Here is a 24,468-nt window from a genome sequence, read left to right as displayed (position 1 = left end):
GCCGCAGCGCAGCCGCCCCGGCTCTGACGCCGCCGCCGCCGCCCCCTTCCTCAGGGCACGCGCGGCCAGCTGATGGCAACCCGCCCCGCCCTCCCACGAAATGGCGGCGGCCGGATCTACATCCGTGCGCTGACGCGGCGGCGTCGGATCCTTCCGCGCGCTACTGGTTATCCGCGCAGACAGAAGCAGGGCTGCCGCGCTGAGTCAGGCGATCGTCCTGCTCTCCTCTGAGCGCTGTTGCGCGGGTTGGGGTGTTGCGATATAGAAATGATAGCGAGATGCTGGAGGGTGCCCAGAGCGGGCCACAAAGTTGGTGACGGGTTGAGAGAGGAAACCGTTCAAGGAGCAGTTGAAGTCACTTGGTCTGTTCAGCCTGGAGGAGATGGAGGGGAGACCTCATCGCAGCTTACAGCTTTCTCACGAGAGGAGGAGGAGGCGCTGATCTCTTCTCTCTGTACCCAAGGGAATGGCAGAAAGATGGGCCAGGGGAGGTTCAGGTTGGATGTTGGGAAAAGGTTCTTCACTCACAGGGTGTTAGAGCACGGGAACAGCTCCCAGGGAAGTGGTCACGGCGCCAAGCCTCACAGTATTGCAAAACCCTGCAGACAATGCACTCGAACACGGTGTGAATGCCGGGGTTGCCCTATGCAGGGGTAGGAGTTGGACTCCATGGTCCTTGGTGGGTCCCTTCCAACTCAAGATATTCTGTGAGGCTCCAGCATTGTTCTGCCTTGAGAAATAACCCCAGTGCTTCCCTGGCCTGGTTGGCCACAGGGCTCGTGGACCAAGGAGGGCGTCTGGGCGGGAGAGTGGAGGCGAAGGGGGCTGCACCCAGCATTGTGGTCCCAGTGACAGAGCTGAAGGTCTCCTCTTGCCCCAGAGAAAAGCTTCAATCAGGAGCCAGGCCTGGGGGTGAGAGCCATGGTGTGGAACTTTGCTGTAGTGGCACATCAAAATGTACAACTAAACCGCATAGAGCGTCCAGTATAGGGGAAAAACAGCACCAAAGGGGAAACGCAGAAACAGACTGTCAGTGCAGGGGACAGCAAATACTGTTTTAACTTGCAGTGATATCTTCTGCAACACTTCCAGCTCCTTGGAGGTTTGTTTTGTGGTTTTTTTTTTTTTTTTTTTGTGTGGCACAGGTCAACAACTTGCTCTCAGCCCAGGCCCACTTTCCTCATAGTAATAAATTGTGTAGATTTACGCATCGTTGTGTATATGAGGAAGGAGTCCTACTCCACATCCCTGAAGTAACGAGCAAAGAAGAACTGCCAGAGTGCCTTTCTGCTGTAATGAGGGGTTATATTGTATTAATAAACACAGCATTTGCCATCCAGGGAGTATGGATGATAATTAGCTAAATCCTTTGCACTGAACCAAGTTTCCATTTGTTTCTGTGCCTTTACTGCACTACTGTTGAGCCTTCTTGCTCTCTAAGATACTAATGATTGCTTGTCTGGAGAAAGCGAGGTATTCTGAAAATGTGATTGTGTAATAGTTTTCAATATGAACCTTGAGAATAGCCAGCAGTGAATTAGGGGAGCAATGCTCTTTTATTTTAGAAACAGTACTGTAGTAGGACTGCCATAATTTTTCAGCATACGCATCTACAGGCTACAGAGAAAACAATGCCTTGTACTAACTTAACTAAACCATTCCTAGCAGCCCTCTTATGTAGTCTCCATTTCCTGCTTATTTCAATTGTACTGAACAGCATATTCCGGAAGTGTAACTCCAAACTATTTCATTAATGTTCTTATCATCTTAATCAAGAATATTGCTGAAGAACACTTTGTTGTTCCTTGCCTGTTCGGGAGTATGGATGCTAATAAACTGCTCCAAATCACCAGTGTCTCCGAGTTCCTGTCATAGGTACCTTCCTCTGCCTTGCAGATTGCTTACAAACTTCCTGAAATTTTACATTAATCTCATGAGATATTGGTACTTACCAGTATTCCAGTTTTACATTTTTAATTACTGTTTGAGATTAATGACCTCTAATATCACTATATTAAGAATTCTGATCTGGCTTGCCATTCACATTTTACTGTATAATGAAAGGAATGTAGAACACCATGAACATACTGCTGACAGTGTGTAAATTTCCCTACTAATTTAAGACAACAGGAACTCTTAATCTGGTAAATCAAGTTTTGTCTGTGTGCCTTTCAACAGTTACCTGTTAAAATCAATATCTCTATTAGCATTTGACCCCCAGTAGAATTTAAAATGTGTTTTATAGCTCTTGTTTATAGCCACTGCTCAGGAACAGGTTTCCATATTTTGTTTATCTGTTTAGACAAACACTTCGTTACACTCACTGGCCTTTTTTTTTTTTTTAAACTAATACAGCAATTTATATACTTAACTTTAGATACTCTAAGGAATAAGAATAAATAATAATTACTTGTGTGGGACTGAAAAACGTGTACTCACAGTTCCATGGCCATTTCTGCAAGTCATGGGGCAGAGTCCTTGGAAAACATTATACTCCTCACCCATGTCTCTTCTTCCTCATACTGTGAAGTAAAAATCACTTATTCTCCCCTCAGTGTTTGGAAGTAAGCTAACTCAAACAGATTCTTTTTATTTCAGTAGGAATACTCAGGCAACTAAGGTCACGTAACCTTAATATATTGATATGCTATGCACAAAGAGTTTCTCACCTTCACGATAAGCAGCAGGTGTACCATAATGCCACTTACGCAGATACCTCACACAGTGACATAAAAAGCTAGAGGCACAAATGAAGGTTACTTACTGAAGATGGCTGTTGCAACTCACTGTGGAACTACCCAGTTTATATGGCTTTGCTTCATTTTAAATTTATTTTTGAACCTAATCCTCAGAAGTGGCTAAAGAGAGCCATTACCATGTCCGATCCTCATATGGTAGTGGAGCAGGGTTAGATTTTCAGACGTTTATTACACAAAATAGCTCAGTAATGTGGCATGGTAATAAAGAGTTTGTGCAAAAATACTAAGAACAGACCAGCTCACTTGAACTCCTATCTTTGAATTTTGATTTTTCAAGTATGACATTCCAGAGCCCTCTGCAGCCTCCTCCAAAAGCTGAATTTCCCAGCCCATTTCAGCTGCTTTGTGATGGTGCAGCAGAGCAAGCATGAATGGATAACGACGTGATATATTGTGATAGCACTTCCCCTCAGCACAGAGAGAACTTGAGGGAAAAGCAGCCCAGTCCTAGTTTAAAGGTTAGTGTAGCTTGCTTGCACATCAGTGTCTGTTTCTCACTTGCACTTGCTTGAGAGCAGCCATTTTCACATTCTGAGCTTGCTGTTCTAACCGTCTCCAAAAAGGGGGGAAACACTGAGCAACCTGGATATCAAGCAGTGTTCTGTAGAGGACCCTTTGTCTATCTGAGAGGAAAGAGGGAAACAAGATACCAAAACTTTCCTAAGAGATCTTCCTTTTGAGGAAAGAAAAAAATTCCTTCAACAAAACCAAGACATTATTCTTCTTAGTCCATCTGGTAGATCATTAATAGTTCCCATTTGGAGAAGACAAAACACAACAGCCTCTGCTGCTGAAAAACAAAGCTCTAAGAAGGTGAACAACAGCTTCTCCCTGTTTGCATGTATTACCAGGCCTCAATTTTCACTTCAGCATCCTGTTCAACTTGTTTTTCCTTTAATTACCATAAATCAAGCTTGCAGTCAAATTCCTCTTTAATCTGACCAAAATTCACCTTATTGGGGACCCTTTTGAGTCAGTGGAGACCACAAAGATCACAGAAGCAAGCTGATAAAATAAAACCGTTCCCTTTTTTTTTAAACTCAAATAAGGCTGAACTTGCCAACCCAAGTGCCATGAAAGAAAAACAGGTTTGGGGATGACATTGGGTTCCTCCTGATCCATGTTTTAAACAGCAAAGACTGTTGGCCCTTCCTGTGTAGATGGGGGTTCTCCCCTTCAATAACGAGGTCAAGGTCACATTACAGCCTTTGTACTGTGCGCTCAATTCCCTAGCTGATACATCTGGGACCATTATGTCTCCTTCTGTTATGGAAAAGGAGGTAGCAAAAACCTTTCACATCTGGAATCCAGCCCAAGCTCAATGTATTAGGCTGCATCTAGCTGTCTAAGGAACATGAGACAAAGGTAAACTATTCCACAAATAATCCAAATTTCCAAGCTATTCCACAAATTTCCTTTGTATAGTAGTGCTTTTTGTCTCACTGCTAGGTCATGAGGTGAAACACCAAGTCTCTGCATTGATGCATTTTAAGTTGTTGCTGCTCTATGTAGGGAGTTGTAAGATCTAACATTTAAGTCCACACGAGTCCCAGTGAAAAGCTTGAGTGCTTTGCTGAATTAATGATGTGCTAAGGTTCCATGGCTTGCACAAGACCAAGTGAGATTCAGAGGAATATAAAATACTTCAGTAACTCACACCATGATCAACAGATCAAAGCTCCCCACAAAATTTTCCTGTCTTCAAGATTTCGATCAGCACTTCACTGGGCAGTGCTTTTTTGTCTCCTGACAACATAGTTTTCTTTCAGTGAAAGATTTTTCACTTCTTTTGAAATCTTTACAGAAAATAAGGGCTATTTTACAAGAAGAAAGTACTGACAACACAAAATTCATTATGTCATTTTCACAGACCTAAACAATGAAATCTCTGAAATTTGCTACAGAATATTTATTAGTATTCATACAGAACATTATTTTTTTCTCCCAGCAAAACTACTATTTGATCTAAATACAAAAGCTATTCCTTTCAAGTCAGTGGCAGTTTGTGTCAACAAGAATATTCGTCTTCTGTGCTGATTCAGCTCTATGGATATTGAAGCATGAAACTCAAATGAGCACACACACGGCATAATTCCGATGCCAGTTTTGGAAAACAAGAAGTTTTGTTGTCATCCAGTTACTAACTAACTTCTGTTTTCCTCTTTCATATGAATTCTTTACATTCCTGAATAAACATAGATCATATGTACGTACATGTCAAAACTGCATCTTAAAATAGGGGGCCAAGGGGCTGAGCAGATACTCATAGTTGCTAATATAAGGTAACACCAGCTGAATTCAGCTCTTTGGAGCAAATCAGAGTTCTAACAATTTCAGTAGGCCAGGGTACATCCGTTGGAGATCTCTTCAAAAAGAAGTTTAATGGTGACCTACTTTACCCCATCCCTTTGGAGGTGGTTGCTATTCCTTGTTCTACCTGTTTTTTGACCCCTCAGGCTGCCTTCAGACTGCACGCTAAGTCTGTAGGAGGTACACTGTTACTGAAAATGACCAACCTCTTACAGCGCTATTCAGCAGTACTTCATTTGGCCTATTGTGTTTACTAAGGGAGACATCAAAGGACTCCGAAGCGCTTTCAAGAAACATCTATTTTTTATTACTTTGACATAATTGATTACTAGTCAGATTTGGACCATCCTAATTCAGTTGCTCCTCCAATGATTGTTCCAGGATGCAAATATACTAAGCAAACCACAACCTTTGATGGAGCTAACGTGTTTCACTGGCTCCCTAGTACAGACAAGGCTGTTCAGACTTCACAACATGCTGTGCTGATCGAAGTGTAGGCTTCCATTCACCTGGCTTGCTATATGCTAAGTACAGTTTTCGTTGTTTGATTAAAGTTACAGGGAATTAGCCTGAGCTAATCAGGACACGAATGGTGTACTTTATATTGAAGTATGAACCGCCTTTTATCTTAGGATAAAAAGGCTGATCTGGAGATCAGCCAGTGTTCCCAGAAGACCTGGGGCATGGATCCTCTCTGAGTTAGGAGCCATAATACCACTGACTTCCCAAGTGGCCCGCAGCAAACTACCTTTCTTGGCCATTCCCCCTCCTTCTGAGGCAGTCCTGCTGGTGAATCATTCACGTATTTGTATCTAAAACAACATTATATCTCAACAGAGGCAGCAGGTGGATTTTGTATCACTCTTCACTTAGAGGCTTTTTTATCCTGTAGGACATTCTCTTTTTCTGCCCCCCCCCCCCGCAGTTCTGTTTTATACAAAATAATAGTATGTTTCCATGGGGAAATTATTACATAGCCTTGTAGAATGCAGTGTTTTACTTGTTTGATGCTGTATTCACTTAATTTAAAATAATGACTTAGGAAAACAAGAAAGGCCACAGAAATGGGATGGTTTTTTTTGTTTTGTCTTTAAACTGACTGGCATGCTGTGCATTTAAGAATGGATTTAACTAGTCAACTATCATGTGTTACTAGGAGTCATTTTTCTTTTCGTCCTTTTGAGCAACCTAATCTTTAAAGTTTTGGCTGATCTGTTCATTTTTTTGCTGTCCCAGTTAACCATAGGATGTCCAAGAGCCTTAGAAGGAAGGAATATTATTCTTGTTTGCTGTCATACTGTAACTCAGGAAATACTGCTGATGACTTTAAATGACTAATATTGCAATTAGCCACTTATTACAGTGCTCATCATTATGGTTAGGGGGATGGATCACGGCAGTATTTCTGAAAGGATGGGTTGTAACACACACGGTAATCATGAAACACAGAATCATCCAACAGTGGTTTAGGTTGGAAGGGACCTTAAAGACCATCCTGTTCCACCACCACTGCCGTGGGCAGGGACACCTACCACCAGACTGGGCTGCCCAAGGCCCCATCCAACCTGGCCTTGAATATTTTCAGGGATGGGATATCCACAGCTTCCCTGGGCAACCTGTGCCAGTGCCTCACCACCCTCGAAGCGAAGAATTTCTTCCTAATGTCTAATCTAAATCTTTCCCTCTTCAATTTAAAGCCATGGTCAGGTGTTGGCAAGTTGCTGAAAATTTTGCAAATTATAAAGCAAAGGCCACCTACCTTCTGCACTGCTGGCAACTTTCATTCTTCAAGGTCAAGCATGCTTTTCAGCCTTTCAAAAACTAGTACATACCTTTGTCACTTTTACAAGCAATAGATGTTAATTCATTTTTATAAAGACAATGAGAGCTGCAATTATTATTTTGCTTTAGATAATGGGACGTCATCTTTAAAAAAAACAACATTGAAAAATACTGACTTAAGGAGCTGGTAGTGTGATTAAAGATAATTATTTTCTCTGTCATAAGTGATTTAAATTCAAGTTAACATGGTAAAAGATAATTTCTTAGTCCTTCCTGACTATTTGGTGGCCTATGTTAAATGATTTTATGGTCTCTGTTTACCTCCCATATCAGAAAAGCAAACACTGCTGTAATTAGGCATGGGGGACTCAGGCACTTGGAGACTAAATGCTACATTTACCCTTACATCATTCAGGTTATTTGACAGTATCAGGTCATGTTGGATAGGCAATATGAAGGACTGTGTGAGGCATCCAATTCTACCGTCCCTGTTTTCTGAATAATTGTAATGTATCTGTCCCTGAAGCTGTCAAAATAACTCACATAAAAGTGTAAAAAAAATTAAAATAATAAAAATAATTTAATTCTCCTTGGGGAAGCAGTTTAAAACATTCTCAGGCATCTTACTAAATTAACTACATGCACCTATGACAAGACCAATTTTCAGTAAGACTGTCTGCTCTAAAAAAAGATGGCACTAGGATCTTTTCTAGTTTCCAAAAGCACTCTCTTAGCATATTGCTCAAGATGAATACCTCTTAATTATCATGTATTTATTTTTCATTTAATGTTTACCCTTTACAGTCATTAGACTTACATCTCCTGTAAAGCAAGTTTTGTAAACTTTGAGGTGATATGTTTATATCTCACTTACTGTGTTGGTTGCTTTCTCTGCCGATTCAAAGGGAAAAAAGAGACTGACTTTTTTAAAAAAAAACGTATTTACAGACCTTACAACTTCCTGATTTGGGATAAAGTACAGAATTTATGTAAAATTCTGCACTATCTTGCAAACTAAGTGAGGAAGTAACTTACAAATCTTCTAGGGAATTGCCAACTACCTACATCTGGAAGTGCACTGTGTTATAGCTGATCTGCAGTCCGGAGGACAGTGAGTGCCTGGAAAAAATAGAAAAGAAAAAGCATTAATAAGATGGGCATAAAAGAGGCTATATTAATCTTATTTACCTGCTGTATTAGTACTCCATGTCCTGGCCTTGGAGTCAAGATAGCTATTTTCCCCCTGCTTTCATCTCCATCTGTTGTACACATATTCGTTGCCTGAAATTGAAGGGGCATGGTGGTTTGCGCTTTGGGTTTTTTTGTTCCTATTTATTCTGAGATGACTGAGAAGGAGTATGTGTTACTGTCAATGCTCCCTTGGAAAAGGGAAGCAGACTTAGAAATCTCCATAGGGCTGTTGCTACACAGCAGCCTGAGAAGGAATGATAAACTGCTGGCTTACTGCAGTGTCAGTGGGCATCATGACACAGGAAGAACTTAGGAGCAGAGTGCCGTCATATTGCAGAGATCATGTCCTCGGCAGGGGAAGCTGGTAGTTTTTCTGTGCTATAATTAGCCACTGCCGACGAATGCACATTGCGTCACAGGAATTACTGCTGTGGCATTATCACCTTTGCCTTCCAAAATGAAGGAAATGTCTTTCGCTGACAGCTGTAATGCCAAAGGAGTGAAGTACTAAGGGAAGAAATATACCCTTAGTTGCCAGGTTGAGGATATACAGTCTTCACTGACAGAAAATATCAATGCAGTTTAAAAGGGAATGTTGAGTGGTCTCTTACTGAGAACATAGACAAATGCATAGCTTCTTTTCCCTAGAGTTCCCATCATCAGAAAACAGCTTCTAGTGTTTTGATAGTGATTTTACTTCTTGTCTGTTCATTTAGCAGTGCGTACTTCCCAGATTATACTGGCTTTGTCCTCTGTAGGTCCTTTACCATAGGAGAGGATGTATCTGTTTTATTTCACTGCAGCTTCCTCCCAGGAGACAATCTGAGGACTTTGCAGCCTGATTTATGGCAACAAACCAAGCAGAACCAGCCACAAATCAGTAACATATCTGGTCTTTTATGAGCATATTAGGGAATCTCAAGGATACTTGCTCTGATTTGAGGAAAACGGTTGTGGATTAGCAACTCCCTAAAAGCTAATCTAGTTCCAAACTTGTGCAAGTCTGTATGCAACCAGCGATTCCATCAGTCTGGATCCTCATGAGCGTGACATTTCAGATCAGCTATCTAATGTAGATGGAAAGATGTAATAGGTCAAAATTTAAAACTCAATTCAATGTTATATTTACTGTGTACACTCTTGTGCATCATTAGTGTTACTTGACTTAGGTTAATTACAATAGTTTCAGGTCACAGAACTTGTTACTTTCTATGCTTTAAATAAAGGCAGTTGAAATCAGCAACTTAGAGTGGATATTCATAGTTTCATCTTGCGCTATTTTTGCAAATGTTATAGTAGCTGTAGAAGCTAGTGCTGTGGATCAGTGCTAATCACTGCATAAAAAGATCATTCCAGCTTGAAAAAAACACACAATGCAAGTAGAAAGTAACTGAACTTCATCTGGGGATATCTTGGAAATTACCACTGAGTACACACCTATTCTTTCTCAGTTGGGGTTTTCCTCAAATTTGTTTCATATACATAATTCATGGGTAGCATTTCCCACTCTCCAGCAGTCTTCCTTCTTCAGAAGAAGAAAATAAATGATAAAACTGTGGCTAAGAAGCTAGAGCATATTTTTTTCTTGACTAAACTAAACCAGTGTCTCCTGCTCTGTTCTCTCAAACACAAGGTTGCTGTTAGAACTTGATTTAATTCTTAGAAATCTTGTTGTTTTTCTTTACGTTCCTGTTTTCATTCCACAAATTAATTTGCTACAATCCGTGACAATAAATAGCATTCTAAACCACAGGGATTTTAAAAATTCAACAATAATACATGCCATTAGTAAGACACTGCAGTCACAGTACTCAGGCAAGTACAACAGCATCTGCTTTCAAAACATAATAGGGACATTGTAAAATTCTTGGACATTAGATTAGAAAGTAAAATCATGCTGATTTAGAAGTAATATTACAATATGACGATTATGCTATTCACAAATTTACCATATTGATTCAATTATAAATGTGGTATTTGCTTAACTTATTTTCTCTCGAACACTTTGCCTACCACAGAATAGTAGATATTTTCAATAAACAACAGCAGAAGCCACTTCAGGTGCCAGTTCTCAGAATCAAGTGAAAGCACGACAATCTCAGCTTTCTTCTCAAGGCAATTAACCTTCTGGGTGTAAGAACAAATGAAAACCTAACCTGCGTGCTGTGCGGCTGCAACTTGCTTGCAATGGTCGTAAGCATAAAATACAGAAAAACTAAGCTTATATATAAGGCCCTACGGCTTGCGTTTTTAAGCCAGACTCCTTATTTTGGGGGATTCAAGTATTTAATAGTTGGGTGTTGACAGTGCTGCTTAACTAATTGATGGAGACATTGCATTAAGTGAATCACAGTTCTTACAGCCCTTCTGGGTGTAATGATTTTGCTTGCTTTTGTGGAAGTGGGAGAGAGAGCCTTGCTACAGCAGGAACAAGAGTTAATCAAGTCCCATTGTGAAATTATTTGCATACAAAGGGAGAGATCTAGCTTCCACCTAGACAGAGGCTTGTGTTTGTTGATCACAGAAAGCTCTTGGGCTTTTAGTTGACAATAGTACTTTTGCCTGCTACAGAGTATTCCAGGCACTCAGTACTGAAAATGACAATGCTAATTCCAAGAAAATGGTTTTAACTAAAGGAGACATCCTATTGATAGAAAAGCTCATTACCATGAAAGAGCACTAAGCAAATGACTGTGGTACTTAGAGATGGCTTAGAGACGAAGGACTGTGTGTTTGCTACCTCAAGGCCTTTCTTTCATCTTTTAGCTTTACTGGCATGTACTTAGTAAAATAAATAAAAATAATTTATAAATGTTCTTTTCCTTTGCAAAGCTTAGTGTTCTAGATACACTGGTAAGTATTATCTCATTTTACAGCTGAATTAAAGGCACGGGGAAATTAAGAAATTTTTGAAGGCTAACAAGAGGAGGAAAGCAACCAGCTTTTCAGCTATGCTCAGTCTGTTGGATCAGGACCAACCAGACTGTGGATGCAGAAGGCAACTCTTATTTCTACTGTGAGCTGGACCAATGCAGCTATGTTATAGTGATATTATGCTTGGCAGAATAAATTCTGCACCACAAACTTTTCTCCCTCTCCCTACTACATATATTTCTACTACATATAGTAGCAATTTAATTAGGCTGGTTCTCTTTTAGGCTATGTTTTGAGAATTCTACTGCCTATGTAGATGTCTTCATGGGGGCTCCATGCTCCATCTGTAATGTTCTTGTTGGAAGAAAAATCCTAGTGATAGAGGATACCTACTGCTGAAAGATTTCAGTATCAGGTTCTATACAAGTATTTATGCTTGGGCTTTTTGTGCTGTTACTTTTATTACAATGACTCCTGTACTTCCTAACCAACACCAGAGTTTCAGTGGCCGAATTCACCATGGAACACGTAAGCAGGGGCAATCTTTACTTTTTAACAGGTCACAAACTGAAGCTAAATATGCAAGAATGAATTTTTGCATATTACTCCCCCCCAAAAAGCTACAAGATTTTCAAGACACCCAAGAGATCTGAGGCAAAGTTGAAAAGGATGTTGATGAAATCCTGAAGCAGCAAGCTGCCAGTGAAATAATAACGTCCACGATTTCACACCTGCTTGGTAAACATCCTGATGTTGACTGACCTTAAATTCTGATGCCGTTATGTGGTCCCTGAAGACAGACTACCACATAACCCCCGTTCTCTTCTGCAGGACTGAGCAAGCCTGCAGCTTACATTTTCCTGTTAAGGCAAACAGGAAGCCTACAGCCAGGCTGGAGAGTGAACATGCATCTCTTTGAGCCCCAAATCAATCTGGATTTCCAAAGCCCATCTTTTGCCTCTCCTTCAGTTAAGAATCTCATTCATTCTTCACTTTCTTTATAGTTTTTTCCATAATCTATGACTTCAGCCTATCATATACCAAAACTATTCACGACTCATGTTAACTGATACCTATCCAGACAGGCAAGGTGCAGCAAGAAGTTTCTCTCTGCAGCACGTGCAGATTGTCCAGCAGTGTGTCAAGCAGAGTGCTGATCAAAGGCAGCACAGCAAGGCTCAGGAACTTCAGTGAAATTTTAGGGGTGCTCCCAGTATCACAGCGAGCATTCAGAGAAGGCTGGAAGAGCAGAGGAAAGGGAGGAGGAGGAGAAGGAAAAAGGCTCTCAATTTCAATGCAAAGCTGTTTGATTCAGAGCTGTAGGACTGACCTTCTATATATTCAGCCTTATATATTCTTCCCTCAGAAAGTTTCACAAACGAAGTTACATCATGACATCTGATTTGTAATCTTTGCAGAATAATCAAGCATTTTGCTCTTTCATTATCTTTTCTTATAGCAGGCATTTACCTACGCAAGAAGGAATCATCTTAGGATGTCAGACATAGTCATTAGAAGCATAAACTTAGGTAAGGCAGGGAACTAAGATACTCTGAGAGCACAGGAATGTTCTCACTAGCTAAAGATGATTCATCAGGAAATGTTAAGGTAGGGTCACAGGCTGAGAAGTCAGATTCAGGCTAGAAGCATAAACAAGCTGGATTTGTTTGTCTAAAATGTACCTTCCAGTATTTGGTTGGGGTTTTTTGCATTAGTTCTTTATGGTGATTTTAACTTACGGTTAAGATTGTTGTGAATCAATCAGTAAAGCAAACTAGTGAAACAGATCTAGCATTGGGTTTGTATATCCTAGTCAACTCAAGGCAAATGCGATTACTGACTGACCAGTGGGTTGCTATGACTCAAGAAATACCTACAATTACTCTTTCATGGCTTTGCTGAACTCAATTAACTTACCAAAAACTTCTTAATTACCAACTCTGGTTTGGCACGAAAAGTGCAGAGTTAATATGGGCAGGTATGGTGTGGTTTTCATACACTGACAAAAGAAAATTATACTGCCATCAGGATCAGGTAAGGAAGAAGATGCATCCTCTAGAAGGACTGCACTGCTTCAGCTTTCCTGCAGACGCTCTGCACTATAGCTATTAACACTTGACGGATTCACTCACATTAGTAAAGCATCTTGAATCAAATGGTGTTAGACTTATAGCCAAAGGACTATTGCGAGAACTTTCAAGTCTAGGTGGAATGTCTAAATCGACCTGGAATGGCTTCCCATTTTACACCTGGCTACACACGGCCAGTTTTCTATGTCAAAATTACCAGTCTCCTTGACATAAAATGAAATACAATAAGTAACATGCTCAGAGATACAGCTTCTTCTGCACAATCTATTGCCAAACATGAGGAGGATGGGCCTCTCCTTGCAGTATTAAATGTCTTCCCACTCATGTTATTCCAGCTCAGATGTTATGAGATCAGATAAAAAACATGTTCATATGAAGAAAAATTTTCAGTCTTTTATGTCAATATTTTTGAGACCATCAACATGAATCATAGAATGGTTTGAGTTGAAAGGGACCTTAAAGCCCATCCAGTTGCAACTCTTTTGCCATGGGCAGGGACCCCTCCCACCAGACCAGGCTGCCTGAGGCCCCATCCAACCTGGCCCTGAACACCTCCAGGGATGGGGCATCCACAGCTTCCCTGGGAAACCTGTGCTGGTGCCTCACCACCCACATGGTAAAGAATTTCTTCCTAATGTCTAGTCTAAATCTTGCCCCTTCCAATTTAAAGCCATTCCCCCTCATCCCGTCACTACAAGCCTTTGTAAACAGTCCCTCCCAAGCCCCATCAGGTATTGGAAAGTCAATCTAAGGACTCCCTGGGGCCTTCTCCAGGCCAACCCCAACCATCTCAGCCTACTCTCACAGCAGGGAGGCTCCAGCCCTCACACCACCTCCACGTAACAGGGTGGCAACAGGCAACACACCCCGTACAAACCAGAGGGCACGCCATAACGCCGCAGTTCCCCACCTCCCTGGCTGTACCTTCGCATCGAGGCCTCCCGCGCCACCACATACCGTCCCTCTCCCTCCCTCCTTCCCTCCCCGCCTCAGGAGAGCACCGCGCTCGGGGGGCCTGGCTGGCTGCCCCAGCCCGGGGCCCAGCTCGCGCCGCCGCTCCCTCCTGGTACCAACGGCCGCCGCCACCCGCGCGCCGCCTAGCCGGCGGGGGGGGGGGGGGGGGGGGGGGGGGGCCGGGGGCCGCACTGCGCACGCGCGGCACCGACCCCACGTAGCTCCGCGCACGCGCGGCACCGCTCGAAGCCCGCCCCTCGCGTCCCCCCTGCGCATGCACAACACCGCCCTCTTCCGGTGGCGCTCCCGCCTTCGCGCATGCGCAGCCCCCCGAAGCCACGCCCCCTCCGTGGCCACGCCCCCGACCCGACGGCCTAACCGCTCACGGCCCCCTTTGCGGCTCCGCGCATGCGCAGCACCACTCCAATACCGGCCCCGTCCTCCGGACTGGCCTCACCAGCGCTCCTCACCCACTTCGCGGCCCCGCTCCCCACGCTCCCACTATCCCGTGGTCCCGCCCCACTCTTAAGCGCATGCGCAGAATCGCCAGAAGCCCCGCCCCGCGCGGTACCGCGCATGCGCAGTCGCACCACCCAGCACCGCTGTCTACTCTGGCCCCGCCCCCGCCCGGCGGCCCCACCGCGCCCCATCCCCGCTCGGCCCAGTCCACGCTGCTCTGCGCATGCGCGGACCCGACACAAATTCCCCATTCCTGGGGCCCCGCCTCCTCCGTGCCTCGCGCACGCGCAGCCCCGCCCCTTTCTGTGGCCCGCGGGCTGGGTTTCCGGTCGCGTCCGCCCCGCCCTGCCCTGCACCTCGGCGCACGCGCGGCCGCGGGGCCCGGCGGGAGCGCGCGCGGCCGCGGCGTTGGGGGCTGCGCGTGCCCGCGGCGCGCTCCCCTCGCTCCCGGCCGCCATGGTGCTGGAGAGCCTGGCTCGCATCGTCAAGGTCCAGCTGCCCGCCTACCTCAAGCGCCTGCCGCTGCCTGAGAGCGTCGGCGGCTTCATCCGCCTCACAGGTACCTGGCGGGCTGAGCGGGCCCGGGTTGCGGGGAGACGACCGGCGACCCTCGCCCCTTCCCACCCGTGGCCTCCTGCATCCCCAGCAACCCAGAACGTGGCCCTCTTTTTTATCCCGTTCCCCAGGCGTATTCTACCTTCTTCCCCCTTCCCATCGGGTGTCTCCCCTCCCTAATACCGAATCCCCGCCCCTCCATCGTATCCCGTGCCTCCCCCCTCCATCGTATCCCGTGCCTCCCCCCTCCATCGTATCCCGTGCCTCCCCCCTCCATCGTATCCCGTGCCTCCCCCCTCCATCGTATCCCGTGACTTCCCCCACTCCAAGGCCCATATCGAGCTGCCGCTTCCCCCCCGTCACCCCCCCCCCCCGTCCCCAGGCACCGCTCCCGGCCGGGCTAGCCAAGGTGTCTGTTCGAGTAGGGGGCACCCCAAAAGTTGCATCACCTGTTTCGGCAGGAAAATTGCCCGACAAGTCGTTTAAGATGCCCTGGGAGGTAAATGATAACAGTCAGAGTAAAATGTGTGGCTCTGCTCGCTGGTGCTGTACTTAGGAGGCTTCTCTATGCAAGTACCAGCAAGTTGGAGGGATTTTAGCTGAAGGCCTAAAACACTGCCTCTTCATTTGCTTAAAAGTTTAAAGAGAGCTTCCGTATTTATTACAAAAAAATACTTGTTTCTGGGAGCCTGCTACATACACAAAGTTGGGGGGGGCTTATTCGTAATTTTTATAACTATTTTCCTGATGAAGGAGTGAAAGTACCTATTCATTAATCTTAGCCCTATCGCAAAGGGTACAAGAAAGCAAGCCAAGTACTAGCAAATTCTTTAGGTATCATGTGTATTTCAGTGCTTTGCAGAGTGGAACCATCTATGCCCACGCTCAGCAGTGATAAAACAGACAGAATCTCAAGTAGTGTCAGATGACATTTACTATCGCTGAACTAATCTAAGAGGAATGCTCTAATGGAAACTCTGGAAACAGGAAAAGTCTCCGAAGTATAGAATTAACCGTATATGTTTATCTTGTAGTGCTAAGGTACACAATGTCAATGATACTTGAAAATGATTTCATTTAGAACAGGCACAATTTATTTAAAACCAGGTTTGAATGCTTTTTTTCCCCAGCATATTTATACTGCTTATAAACTTAAAGCCTCGTTATATTTCTCTGGACAATGAAAACCATTTTAAATGAACCATTCTTTCCCAGTGCCTTCAGCATTTATACAGTTACAGTGCATTCCCAGGTAAATGGAATAAGTTGTTTTCACATCAAAGGCTATAGAAAGCTTAAAACCCATAAAACTGCTCCCACAAAGTATTTTCATTACATATTGTACCTCTAGAAAATTTAAATTCTTAAGAAAAAGCCACCATGTTCTAACTGAACAAGTATCAGCATGAACATGTGCTCTATTATTACAAATAAAGTCAAGCTATACCAAAAATGTAATTTGAGAGCTACAACCTACCTAGCATCCTTAGCCTGCTCTATTGCATTTCCTTTCTTGGGCATCTTAATCTCAGAAAACAAACTGTAGAACAAAATTTCGTTCTATGTACTGACCCTAAATCACTTAAAAGAGGAACTTGATTATAGTATCTTGTCTTACAAAGTGCTTGTGCAGCTCTTTGTGCTCTAGCCCATTACGCTGCTTTGTTTCTCATTTTAAAATATTTTAAAACTGTCTTTCATTTCTTATATGAGTATTTAGATTTACCATATTCTCCAGAAATTTAGAAAAATGCTCTCACCTTTATTCCCCTATGGTACTTAAATTACACGGGAGTATTGTCACAGTGTGTTTTGCTGGAAAAAAACTTCAATACATATGGATCTTATGCCAGGTCCTTATGAATTTCTGAAGTCCAGTAAGTCTTTCTCTCAGCAGGATATTTAGAACATTTATCAAGGCAGGTGGGCCTGCAGAGGATACTTGAATCTCTTCCGTATACTTAAAAGTTTGTTCCTTGGCTTGGTAAAAAGCAATTTTCTGTGGGTTGACTTACCTGATCTCAAGACTCTATTCTTTCTCTTTGTATTCTTTGTGTATTGTAGAAACTGGTTACAGATCCCCAAGCAAACAGAAGTCTGAAAAATAAAAAGAATGAAGGTTTTGCTAGTGCTTATCTAATAATCTGTGTAATTTCTACCAAAAGTTTCTAAAAAAAAACCTTGGAACAAAATCAAATGAGGAAAACTTCAAGAAGCTAAAAATCTGAAATAAGTAGTTAAATTGTTTTTAATGCAATTGTTTATAAAATTATAGAATATGTATAAGATATTATAAACAAAAATTAATTATAAAGGCTACTAAATATTTTTTCTATACAGAATGTTAAGATACCAGCACTGAATATGATCACTGCATGTAATCATACCTGGTTTTCTATTACATAGTGCTGGTTCGCCTTAGAGCTCCTGTAATTTTAGGGTCCCTCATTTCTGTATGTCTGATATTGTTTTGGATTTATTTTCTTCCATCCAATCACCTTCTAGAGCATTAAAATTAAACTTCACATGAAATTCTAGGAGATTTTTACCTTGGCCCCAGTAAAATCCAGGCTTTAATCTGTGTGGTCCATTTTAAGACTAACCCACAGAGTCTTGTTTGCCCTCAGAGCCTTGCTGACTGAGCAACCCCATTCCCTCCCCTAAGCCTAAATCATTTGAGAGTAGCTGATGCTGCACCATACTGCAGTGGTGTCAGGAGCCAATCTAAATTCCACCTGTTTTTAGTTTCAGAATGGCTGCGGTTACTGCCTTTCCTGGGTGTGCTGGCCTTGCTTGGTTACCTTGCTGTTCGTCCGTTCCTCCACAAGAAGAAACAGCAAAAGGACAGCTTGATTAACCTCAAGATCCAGAAGGAAAATCCAAAAGTAGTGAATGAAATAAACATTGAAGATCTGTGCCTCACTAAAGCTTATTGCAGGTGTTGGCGTTCAAAAACGGTAAGACACTTTGTGCCACTGTAGGATTAGTGACTGATACTTGCATATTTTTGTCAGTTCTGCAGCGGTGAATTGCTACATGTTGACCTGTTGATTCTGTTGGGAGGTAGACTGTGTTGTTGGTTTTTGAGAATGGCACAATTCTTATTTTTCTCCACTGTAAACCTATCTATGTGTAGAGAGCAACTATAGAAACATGTAAGAAATGCAGTAGGCTTTTTTCTGCAAACACAGATTGATGATGTGTGAGTATATTAAAACCAAGCAAGCCTTGTTTAACGTTTGGAAATACATTGCAGCTAATTAGAAGATAACTACTCTGTTTTGCAAAAACAATGCTTAGAAAGTTGTTCAAATTAGAATGAAAGTAAGTTTGAACCTGTAGTGGGGAGGGATATCATATCTGCATTTGGTCCAGAGCAGCCAGTAGATGACTGGTTTGGGTAGTCCATATCCCCCAAATCAACTAGATGTACATGAGTCTTTCATCTGCTCTCAGTTTCTTTTGAGTGTCCTGACTGCAGTCTTGTTTTGTCTTCTCTGGGCCAAAGGCTTTCCTGTTTTAACAAAAAAATCTGCTCTGGACCTAAGAAACCTCTTGACTATTTTCCCTTCAGAGGAATTACTTCAGCAAGTTATTTCAGCCTTTCTTGAAACAGTGCTTTCTGGTTGCAAATGATTAAATCTGTTAAGACCACTTCTACTAGTTCCACAATAAACGTTAAACCATTTGTGGCTACGATGGTTGCTTTGCCTGCTGTTCTTCCATGGAAAAGGCTTTGTCCCTAGCTTTGTGTCCAAGAACACCTATTTTAGGACCTCACAAACTTAGTTACCTGTTAGCAGTGTTTTTTTCCTTAGTAATGTGTCTGATGGGAGACAGGGGGTTTGATGTCAGAATGGAATGTAGTAGGAGAAACTAGCAACATTATCAAAGTGTTCTTGGCATAGGAAGTCTAAAAAATCACCATGCAATTGCTGTACAGTTACACTAATTCCTCATATATGCTTTCTTCCAGTTCCCTGTCTGTGATGGCTCCCACAACAAGCACAATGAATTAACAGGAGATAATGTAGGTCCACTAATACTCAAGAAGAAAGAAGTATAGCAGATGCTTAATCCACTAAGTTGTGACTGATAAAAAGTCTTTTTATACCTTTGTAGTTGCAAGGGATGGCATTTTATTATGTGATTGATATGATTTAGTCTTATGATTGCTGTAGATTTCTTTTTGGAATAAACTGCATTTAGACAGTGCTGTATCTGTCACTGTTTTGATACTTTATTCTGAGAAGAATTACATCTACCTTGTAAAACTGTAAAGTAACTATCTTTGTAAATAAGTCGTTTATTTCAACAATAAAATGACTTCTTACAATTAAGCCTTTTTTGTACAAGCATGCAGTTAGGAAACTCTCCTTATTTCCAAATGCACCTTTCTCTTGATTTTGTTTTGCTCAGACTTGTTTGGCTAAGAAGCTATTTTTTATTCTGCTTTTCAGGAACAAATTTAGGCGCACTTCAGTGGAAGAAAAAGTGTACTAAATTCATCCTTTGTGGATATACCTAAATGTACCATTGAGTGCTGGCAGCATAGCGATGTTAATTTACACTAGCAGAAAGTCTGGCTGGTGCGGTGTCTCCCTGGGCAGTCTGTTAGTCTCATGGAAGGCACTCTAGCTCTGACAGACCCCACACAGCTGGAAAGACTCCTACAGCATCCTAGGTGGAGTCTGCAGTTCTAGACTGTATAAACAAAACTACTGAGGAGATCAGCCACTAACATTGTCTGCCTATTTCAGGCCCCTGTGTTGATCATTCCTGAGCTCTTGTAAGGAAACACAAGCTTGCTTCTTGGAAGTTCACTTGCACTGTAAATGCTAGTTTTTGTAGCAGGGACTTTCATGGGAGGAATTGGTTAAAATGACAGACTCAAGAAAGCACAGCTGAGCTGTGTTCTAGGCTTGTTACCTATTCAGAATGATTATTAAGGCATAACTTTGCTGTCAGTATGGCTTAATTTCAGATGCAGGTAAATCATTGTTACTTACCTAGTTGCTAGACTTCTATTTAATTCTTCTGAAGTGTTTTATTCTCCAAGGAAAGACCGTACCCATCAGCTTAAAAGTAAAAATTTGATCCATGCTACAATTTTAGACAGATGTATCAAGGCAGATTTCAACTGTTACTTAACAGCATTTCATGTGACCCAGTGATAGGCAGGCGAGAAGCCCCAGAGCAATCTGCTGTTGCCAAAGCTGATCATCGCAGTGCTGAAACAGAAAGCAAGTCAGAGAGCAGTTCTTGCATAATAGCTGGGGCAGCAGTTGTAGAACCATGGTAGATTGTTCCTTCTGCATTTGTAGCAGTTATACTTCTAGGTACCTAAACCTCTCGCATTCAGGAAAAGATGGTAGACTGGGATGTGATTGCATACTAAATGCCTGCTTTTACTAAGTGTGTAATAGAACCATACAGTGTATAAATGCTTCATGGTAGTCTTACCTGAAGGGATGAGCAAACCATAAACATTATATTAGGACATAACATTTATAGTAGTAACATTATGGATTTTCCTCTCAGTGTTTTAGACTCAGTCTTCACTTAGAGATGTGGTATATTGAATGCCAAGTCCAAGTTCTTGGGTTTGGTGAATAAATTACTATATGAAATGCAAAAGTCTGCCTTTAGATTCTTTTTTTTAGACTTCAAAATCCACAGCCTATTAGAGCAGGCTTTCATTACATACAAGTCCAGCTTTTATCAGGATACTTTCGCATTCAAATAATTTGATTTCCTCTGAACTCCGAGAAGTAAACTACATAGATCAATCCTGTTCTCATTTCCATTGCTTTACTACGACAAACCTTGTTAGAGTAAGCAATACAGCAAAATTGGTTTTGTTTCTCCCACAAAGCTCATCTAGAAGGAAAATAACAGTGTAAGGTCTAACCTCTTGACTCCAACTCTAGTACACCTTGATTATGTAATTACTTTTTTCTTCCTGCTTGCTGTTAGATGAGAGTGCTGCTAAACTACCTAAAAATGCCCCTCACCACAAGAAGGATGTTGAGGCTCTGGAGCGAGTCCAGAGAAGAGCAACAAAGCTGGTGAAGGGGCTGGAGAACAGGCCTTAGGAGGAACGGCTGAGAGAGCTGGGGTTGTTTAGCCTGGAGAAGAGGAGGCTGAGGGGAGACCTCATTGCTCTCTACAACTACCTGAAAGGAGGTTGTAGAGAGGAGGGTGCTGGCCTCTTCTCCCAAGTGACAGGGGACAGGACAAGAGGAAATGGCCTCAAGCTCCGCCAGGGGAGATTTATGCTGGACATTAGGAAATAATTTTTCACAGAAAGGGTCATTGGGCACTGGAACAGGCTGCCCGGGGAGGTGGTTGAGTCACTTTCCCTGGAGGTGTTTAAGGGACTGGTGGACAAGGTGCTAAGGGGTGTGGTTTAGTGTTTGATCCGGTGGGTCTCTTCCATCCTGGTTATTCTATGATTCTATGAAATAAGTGTGGTTTTGTTTGGTTTTGCATGTCTGACAGGGAATGGAACACATTTGTACTATGGGCCTGCAATAGGAACTGCAACTGAGTGCTGCTTTGTAGAAAGGAAATCATTCAAATGTCCACAAAATAATAAAATACAGATCACTGAAATTTTTATAGAAATTCTCAAACAGTTTACTAATCGATTCAGATTATTAGGACTACCTGAAGTCTACAGGGATAGCTAGCCAAGAATGGAAGTGTCTGCAGAGCATTCTATCTCACCAGTGACTGAGAGTTGAACTGATTACCTGCTAGGATCTGCTTGGTCATGTCTTGCCCCTGGATGACTTTAGTAACCTAATTTGGAAGCCCTGCACAAAGGGATAGATTTGCCCCTAATGCTAATGAAGACCTGGACTGAGGCAGTTAACCAAGTCTTCACAGTCTTGATGTAAAATCAGGGGAAGCTAAAGTTGACAGGTCATGACATGCCTTTTTACTCTTATCTGAACAGAACTGTTTACCTTTGACTATGAATTTGACCAACAGATAAACCAGACTACAAATAAACTTGTAAAACATATATTTAGAGAAAGGTGTCCGATTTGTGGCAACTACGAGACAAAGTATATGTACATGAAGTACAGCAGGCACAAAGTTTTATCTTACTTAAAAAGCAAAATGGAAAATCTGTATCAGTCACTCTTATGGCTGTATTACATCATGAATGTTTCACAGTTAATTTTAGACTTCAGTCTGAGTTTACTACTCTGCTCAGCTAGGCTGAAAAAGAGACAGTGTGCAGTGCATATAAATACATAACTGCTGTGTCCCCTGGCCTGTGCAACTCCCTGCTTCCAGATGGCCAATTTCTGTCTTTTCCCTTCCCATATGCTGTCTGCTGCAACTTCCCACTGCTCGCCACCAGGAATGTGCTGTACTATCAGACACTTTTGCTGCAGAGGTTCTGTGAACCTTCTAAAACTGTGCACACATGCTGTGCTCAGTACTCTCCCACATTATGCCTGCAATTATGTCTGCGTGGCAGCGGGAATCCTCTGGCTATAGTTTACTGCACATTCTGCTCTAATTTTCTTTCTTGCAAATAAGAGATTGGTGTGGCATAAAGATTTTATTGGCTTGAATTTATGCGTTATTCATGAATGATTCCATGGCATTTTGTTAAAAGGGAGGTGGTCTTCAATTTCATGACTTCACTTGCACAAACACTGATAAGAAGTTAAATCTTCTCTCTCAAAGTTAACTGCTATTTAAAATCAGTTGAAATTATCACAATACTTTTTTAAAAACCCTCGTCTCATAGGTTCATAGAATCATAGAAAAGTTTGGGTTGGAAGGGACCTTAAAGATCACCCAGTTCCAACCCCCCTGCCTTGGGCAGGGACACCTCCCAGTAGACCAGGCTGCTCAAGGCTCCATCCAACCTGGCCTTGAACACCTCCAGGGATGGGGCAGCCACAGCTTCCCTGAGCAACCCGTGCCAGTGCCTCACCACTCCCATCGTGAAGAATTTTTTCCTTATGTCTAGTCTAAATCTGCCCCTCTCCAGTTTACAGCCATTCCCCCCTCATCCTATCACTACAAGACTTTATAAACAGTCCCTCTCCAGCTTTCTTGTAGCCCCTTCAGATACTGGAGTTCTTCGCCCCCTTTTTTTTTTTTTCATGACAAGATGCAAATGTTTCATTCTTTCTGGAAGGCAAGGAGAGGAACATTATAAAGCATTAATGCTTTTCATTTTAGATCTACAGATCTATGTAGTACCTTCAACCTCATTCTTCTTGAGGATTTAATAAAAGCAGTCTTGTGAGAAACATCTCCATATGGTGGTGAGGAAAAGAAAATAGATTCAATTTCATTTAGATTAGAGAACAAGATGACACTTTTCATCGGTGTTGCTATTCAAGCACTCAGAATAGTGGGAGTGATCTAATGAATAAATTGAGAGTGTGCTGGTTTTAAGGAGACATGATACATCTGATTTATGAGATGCTGTTATGATGGTGAACAGGTATTAGGCTATTGTGAACAAGGGCTGTTTGTCAGAGGTTTGCTTGCATGCTTAAGGTTGTGTTCAAATTTAAAGGGTTATAATCCTTACACATCACACTTCTCATATTGAACAGACTTCAAATTTGGTGTAGCGATCCATCTCTGCAGGAAGTTTCCACTTCTTATGAAAGTTAATGAACAAATGAACTCTATAAAGCTTCTGCTCCTTAAAGCTTTCATAGAATCATAGAATAGTTTGTGTTGGAAGGGACCTTAAAGATCATTCAGTTCCAATGCCCCTGCCATGGACAGGGACATGTCCCACTAGATCAGGCTGCCCAAGGTTCCATCCAACCTGGCCTTGAAGCTTTTACTCAAGTAGAAGTTTTACTCAAGTAGAATTACTTCAGAGGCAGTCACTGATGAACAGACCACCATATTCTCTCATCTTATTAATTAGGTTTACAAACATTGCAATTTCTAAATACTACAGCCTTCTACCAAAACTACCCCCCCTATTTAAGTCACTGAGTGTCTCCGTTGGCCATGCAAAGGAGGCAGAATGGGCAGAGAAGTCAGTAGTTGATATAGTAAACAATAAACACAGCACCCTAACCATTCATCAGTGTGCCATTTGAAAGCATCTTCCTCTCTGCTCAGGGGACAAGCATGAACTGAACTATAGTTTGTATATTCCCCACGGAAGCAGAGAGTGCACTGTAAGAAAAATATCAACGTACTTGACAATAGTTAGGGAAAAACTTACCTGGTATTTTTACTGCTGTGCTGCAATTGCAGGCTCTGAACCTTAAATGTTTCTCAGGAAGCTCTCTTTTTGACTCAGAGAGGAAGGTGTATACAAAGGCACATGTGCTGAGCTGTAATTAATCTATATACAGAGGCATATGCGGACACACTGCCAATAATACAGTTCCAGATAGGTTTCTTTTCAATTATTTTTGTACATTTTTGTGTTGCATACTGAAAATGGAAAAGCTAAAATGGAATTGATTAATTCCTCTTACTAATGCCAA

General features: G+C 42.3%; 1 protein-coding gene and 2 long non-coding RNA genes across 3 annotated transcripts; 1 reads left to right on the top strand and 2 right to left on the bottom strand.

Moving 5' to 3' along the window:
• Positions 1-2,515: 2,515 nt before the first annotated feature.
• LOC138719945 (uncharacterized) lies at positions 2,516-7,854 on the bottom strand. Its single transcript, XR_011337344.1, has 3 exons — positions 7,252-7,854; positions 6,829-6,880; positions 2,516-3,382 (listed from the first exon to the last, which is right to left on the bottom strand). It is a non-coding gene; the product is annotated as an uncharacterized lncRNA (long non-coding RNA).
• Positions 7,855-7,886: 32 nt separating this feature from the next.
• On the bottom strand, positions 7,887-13,965 carry LOC138719946 (uncharacterized). The gene is made up of 2 exons (XR_011337346.1): positions 13,931-13,965; positions 7,887-7,970 (listed from the first exon to the last, which is right to left on the bottom strand). It is a non-coding gene; the product is annotated as an uncharacterized lncRNA (long non-coding RNA).
• Positions 13,966-14,804: 839 nt separating this feature from the next.
• On the top strand, positions 14,805-19,310 carry CISD2 (CDGSH iron sulfur domain 2). Its single transcript, XM_069855590.1, has 3 exons — positions 14,805-14,978; positions 17,720-17,931; positions 18,951-19,310. The coding sequence occupies exons 1-3, from the start codon at positions 14,876-14,878 to the stop codon at positions 19,038-19,040; spliced, it is 405 nt and encodes a 134-aa protein (XP_069711691.1). The 5' UTR covers positions 14,805-14,875; the 3' UTR covers positions 19,041-19,310.
• The last annotated feature ends 5,158 nt before the right edge of the window (positions 19,311-24,468 follow it).

The sequence above is a fragment of the Phaenicophaeus curvirostris genome, chromosome 4 (assembly GCF_032191515.1).
Source record: "Phaenicophaeus curvirostris isolate KB17595 chromosome 4, BPBGC_Pcur_1.0, whole genome shotgun sequence".
Taxonomy (NCBI): Eukaryota; Metazoa; Chordata; class Aves; order Cuculiformes; family Cuculidae; genus Phaenicophaeus; species Phaenicophaeus curvirostris.
Note: the sequence above shows the minus strand (reverse complement) of the source record. Positions and strands in the feature narration are given on the sequence as shown.

Excerpts from the sequence above, each read along its gene's own strand:
- CISD2 (XM_069855590.1), top strand. The coding sequence starts at position 14,876 with ATGGTGCTGGAGAGCCTGGCTCGCATCGTCAAGGTCCAGCTGCCCGCC. Across the intron at positions 14,979-17,719 it reads CGGCTTCATCCGCCTCACAG|TTTCAGAATGGCTGCGGTTA; the intron begins GTACCTGGCGGG and ends ACCTGTTTTTAG. Across the intron at positions 17,932-18,950 it reads GGTGTTGGCGTTCAAAAACG|TTCCCTGTCTGTGATGGCTC; the intron begins GTAAGACACTTT and ends GCTTTCTTCCAG.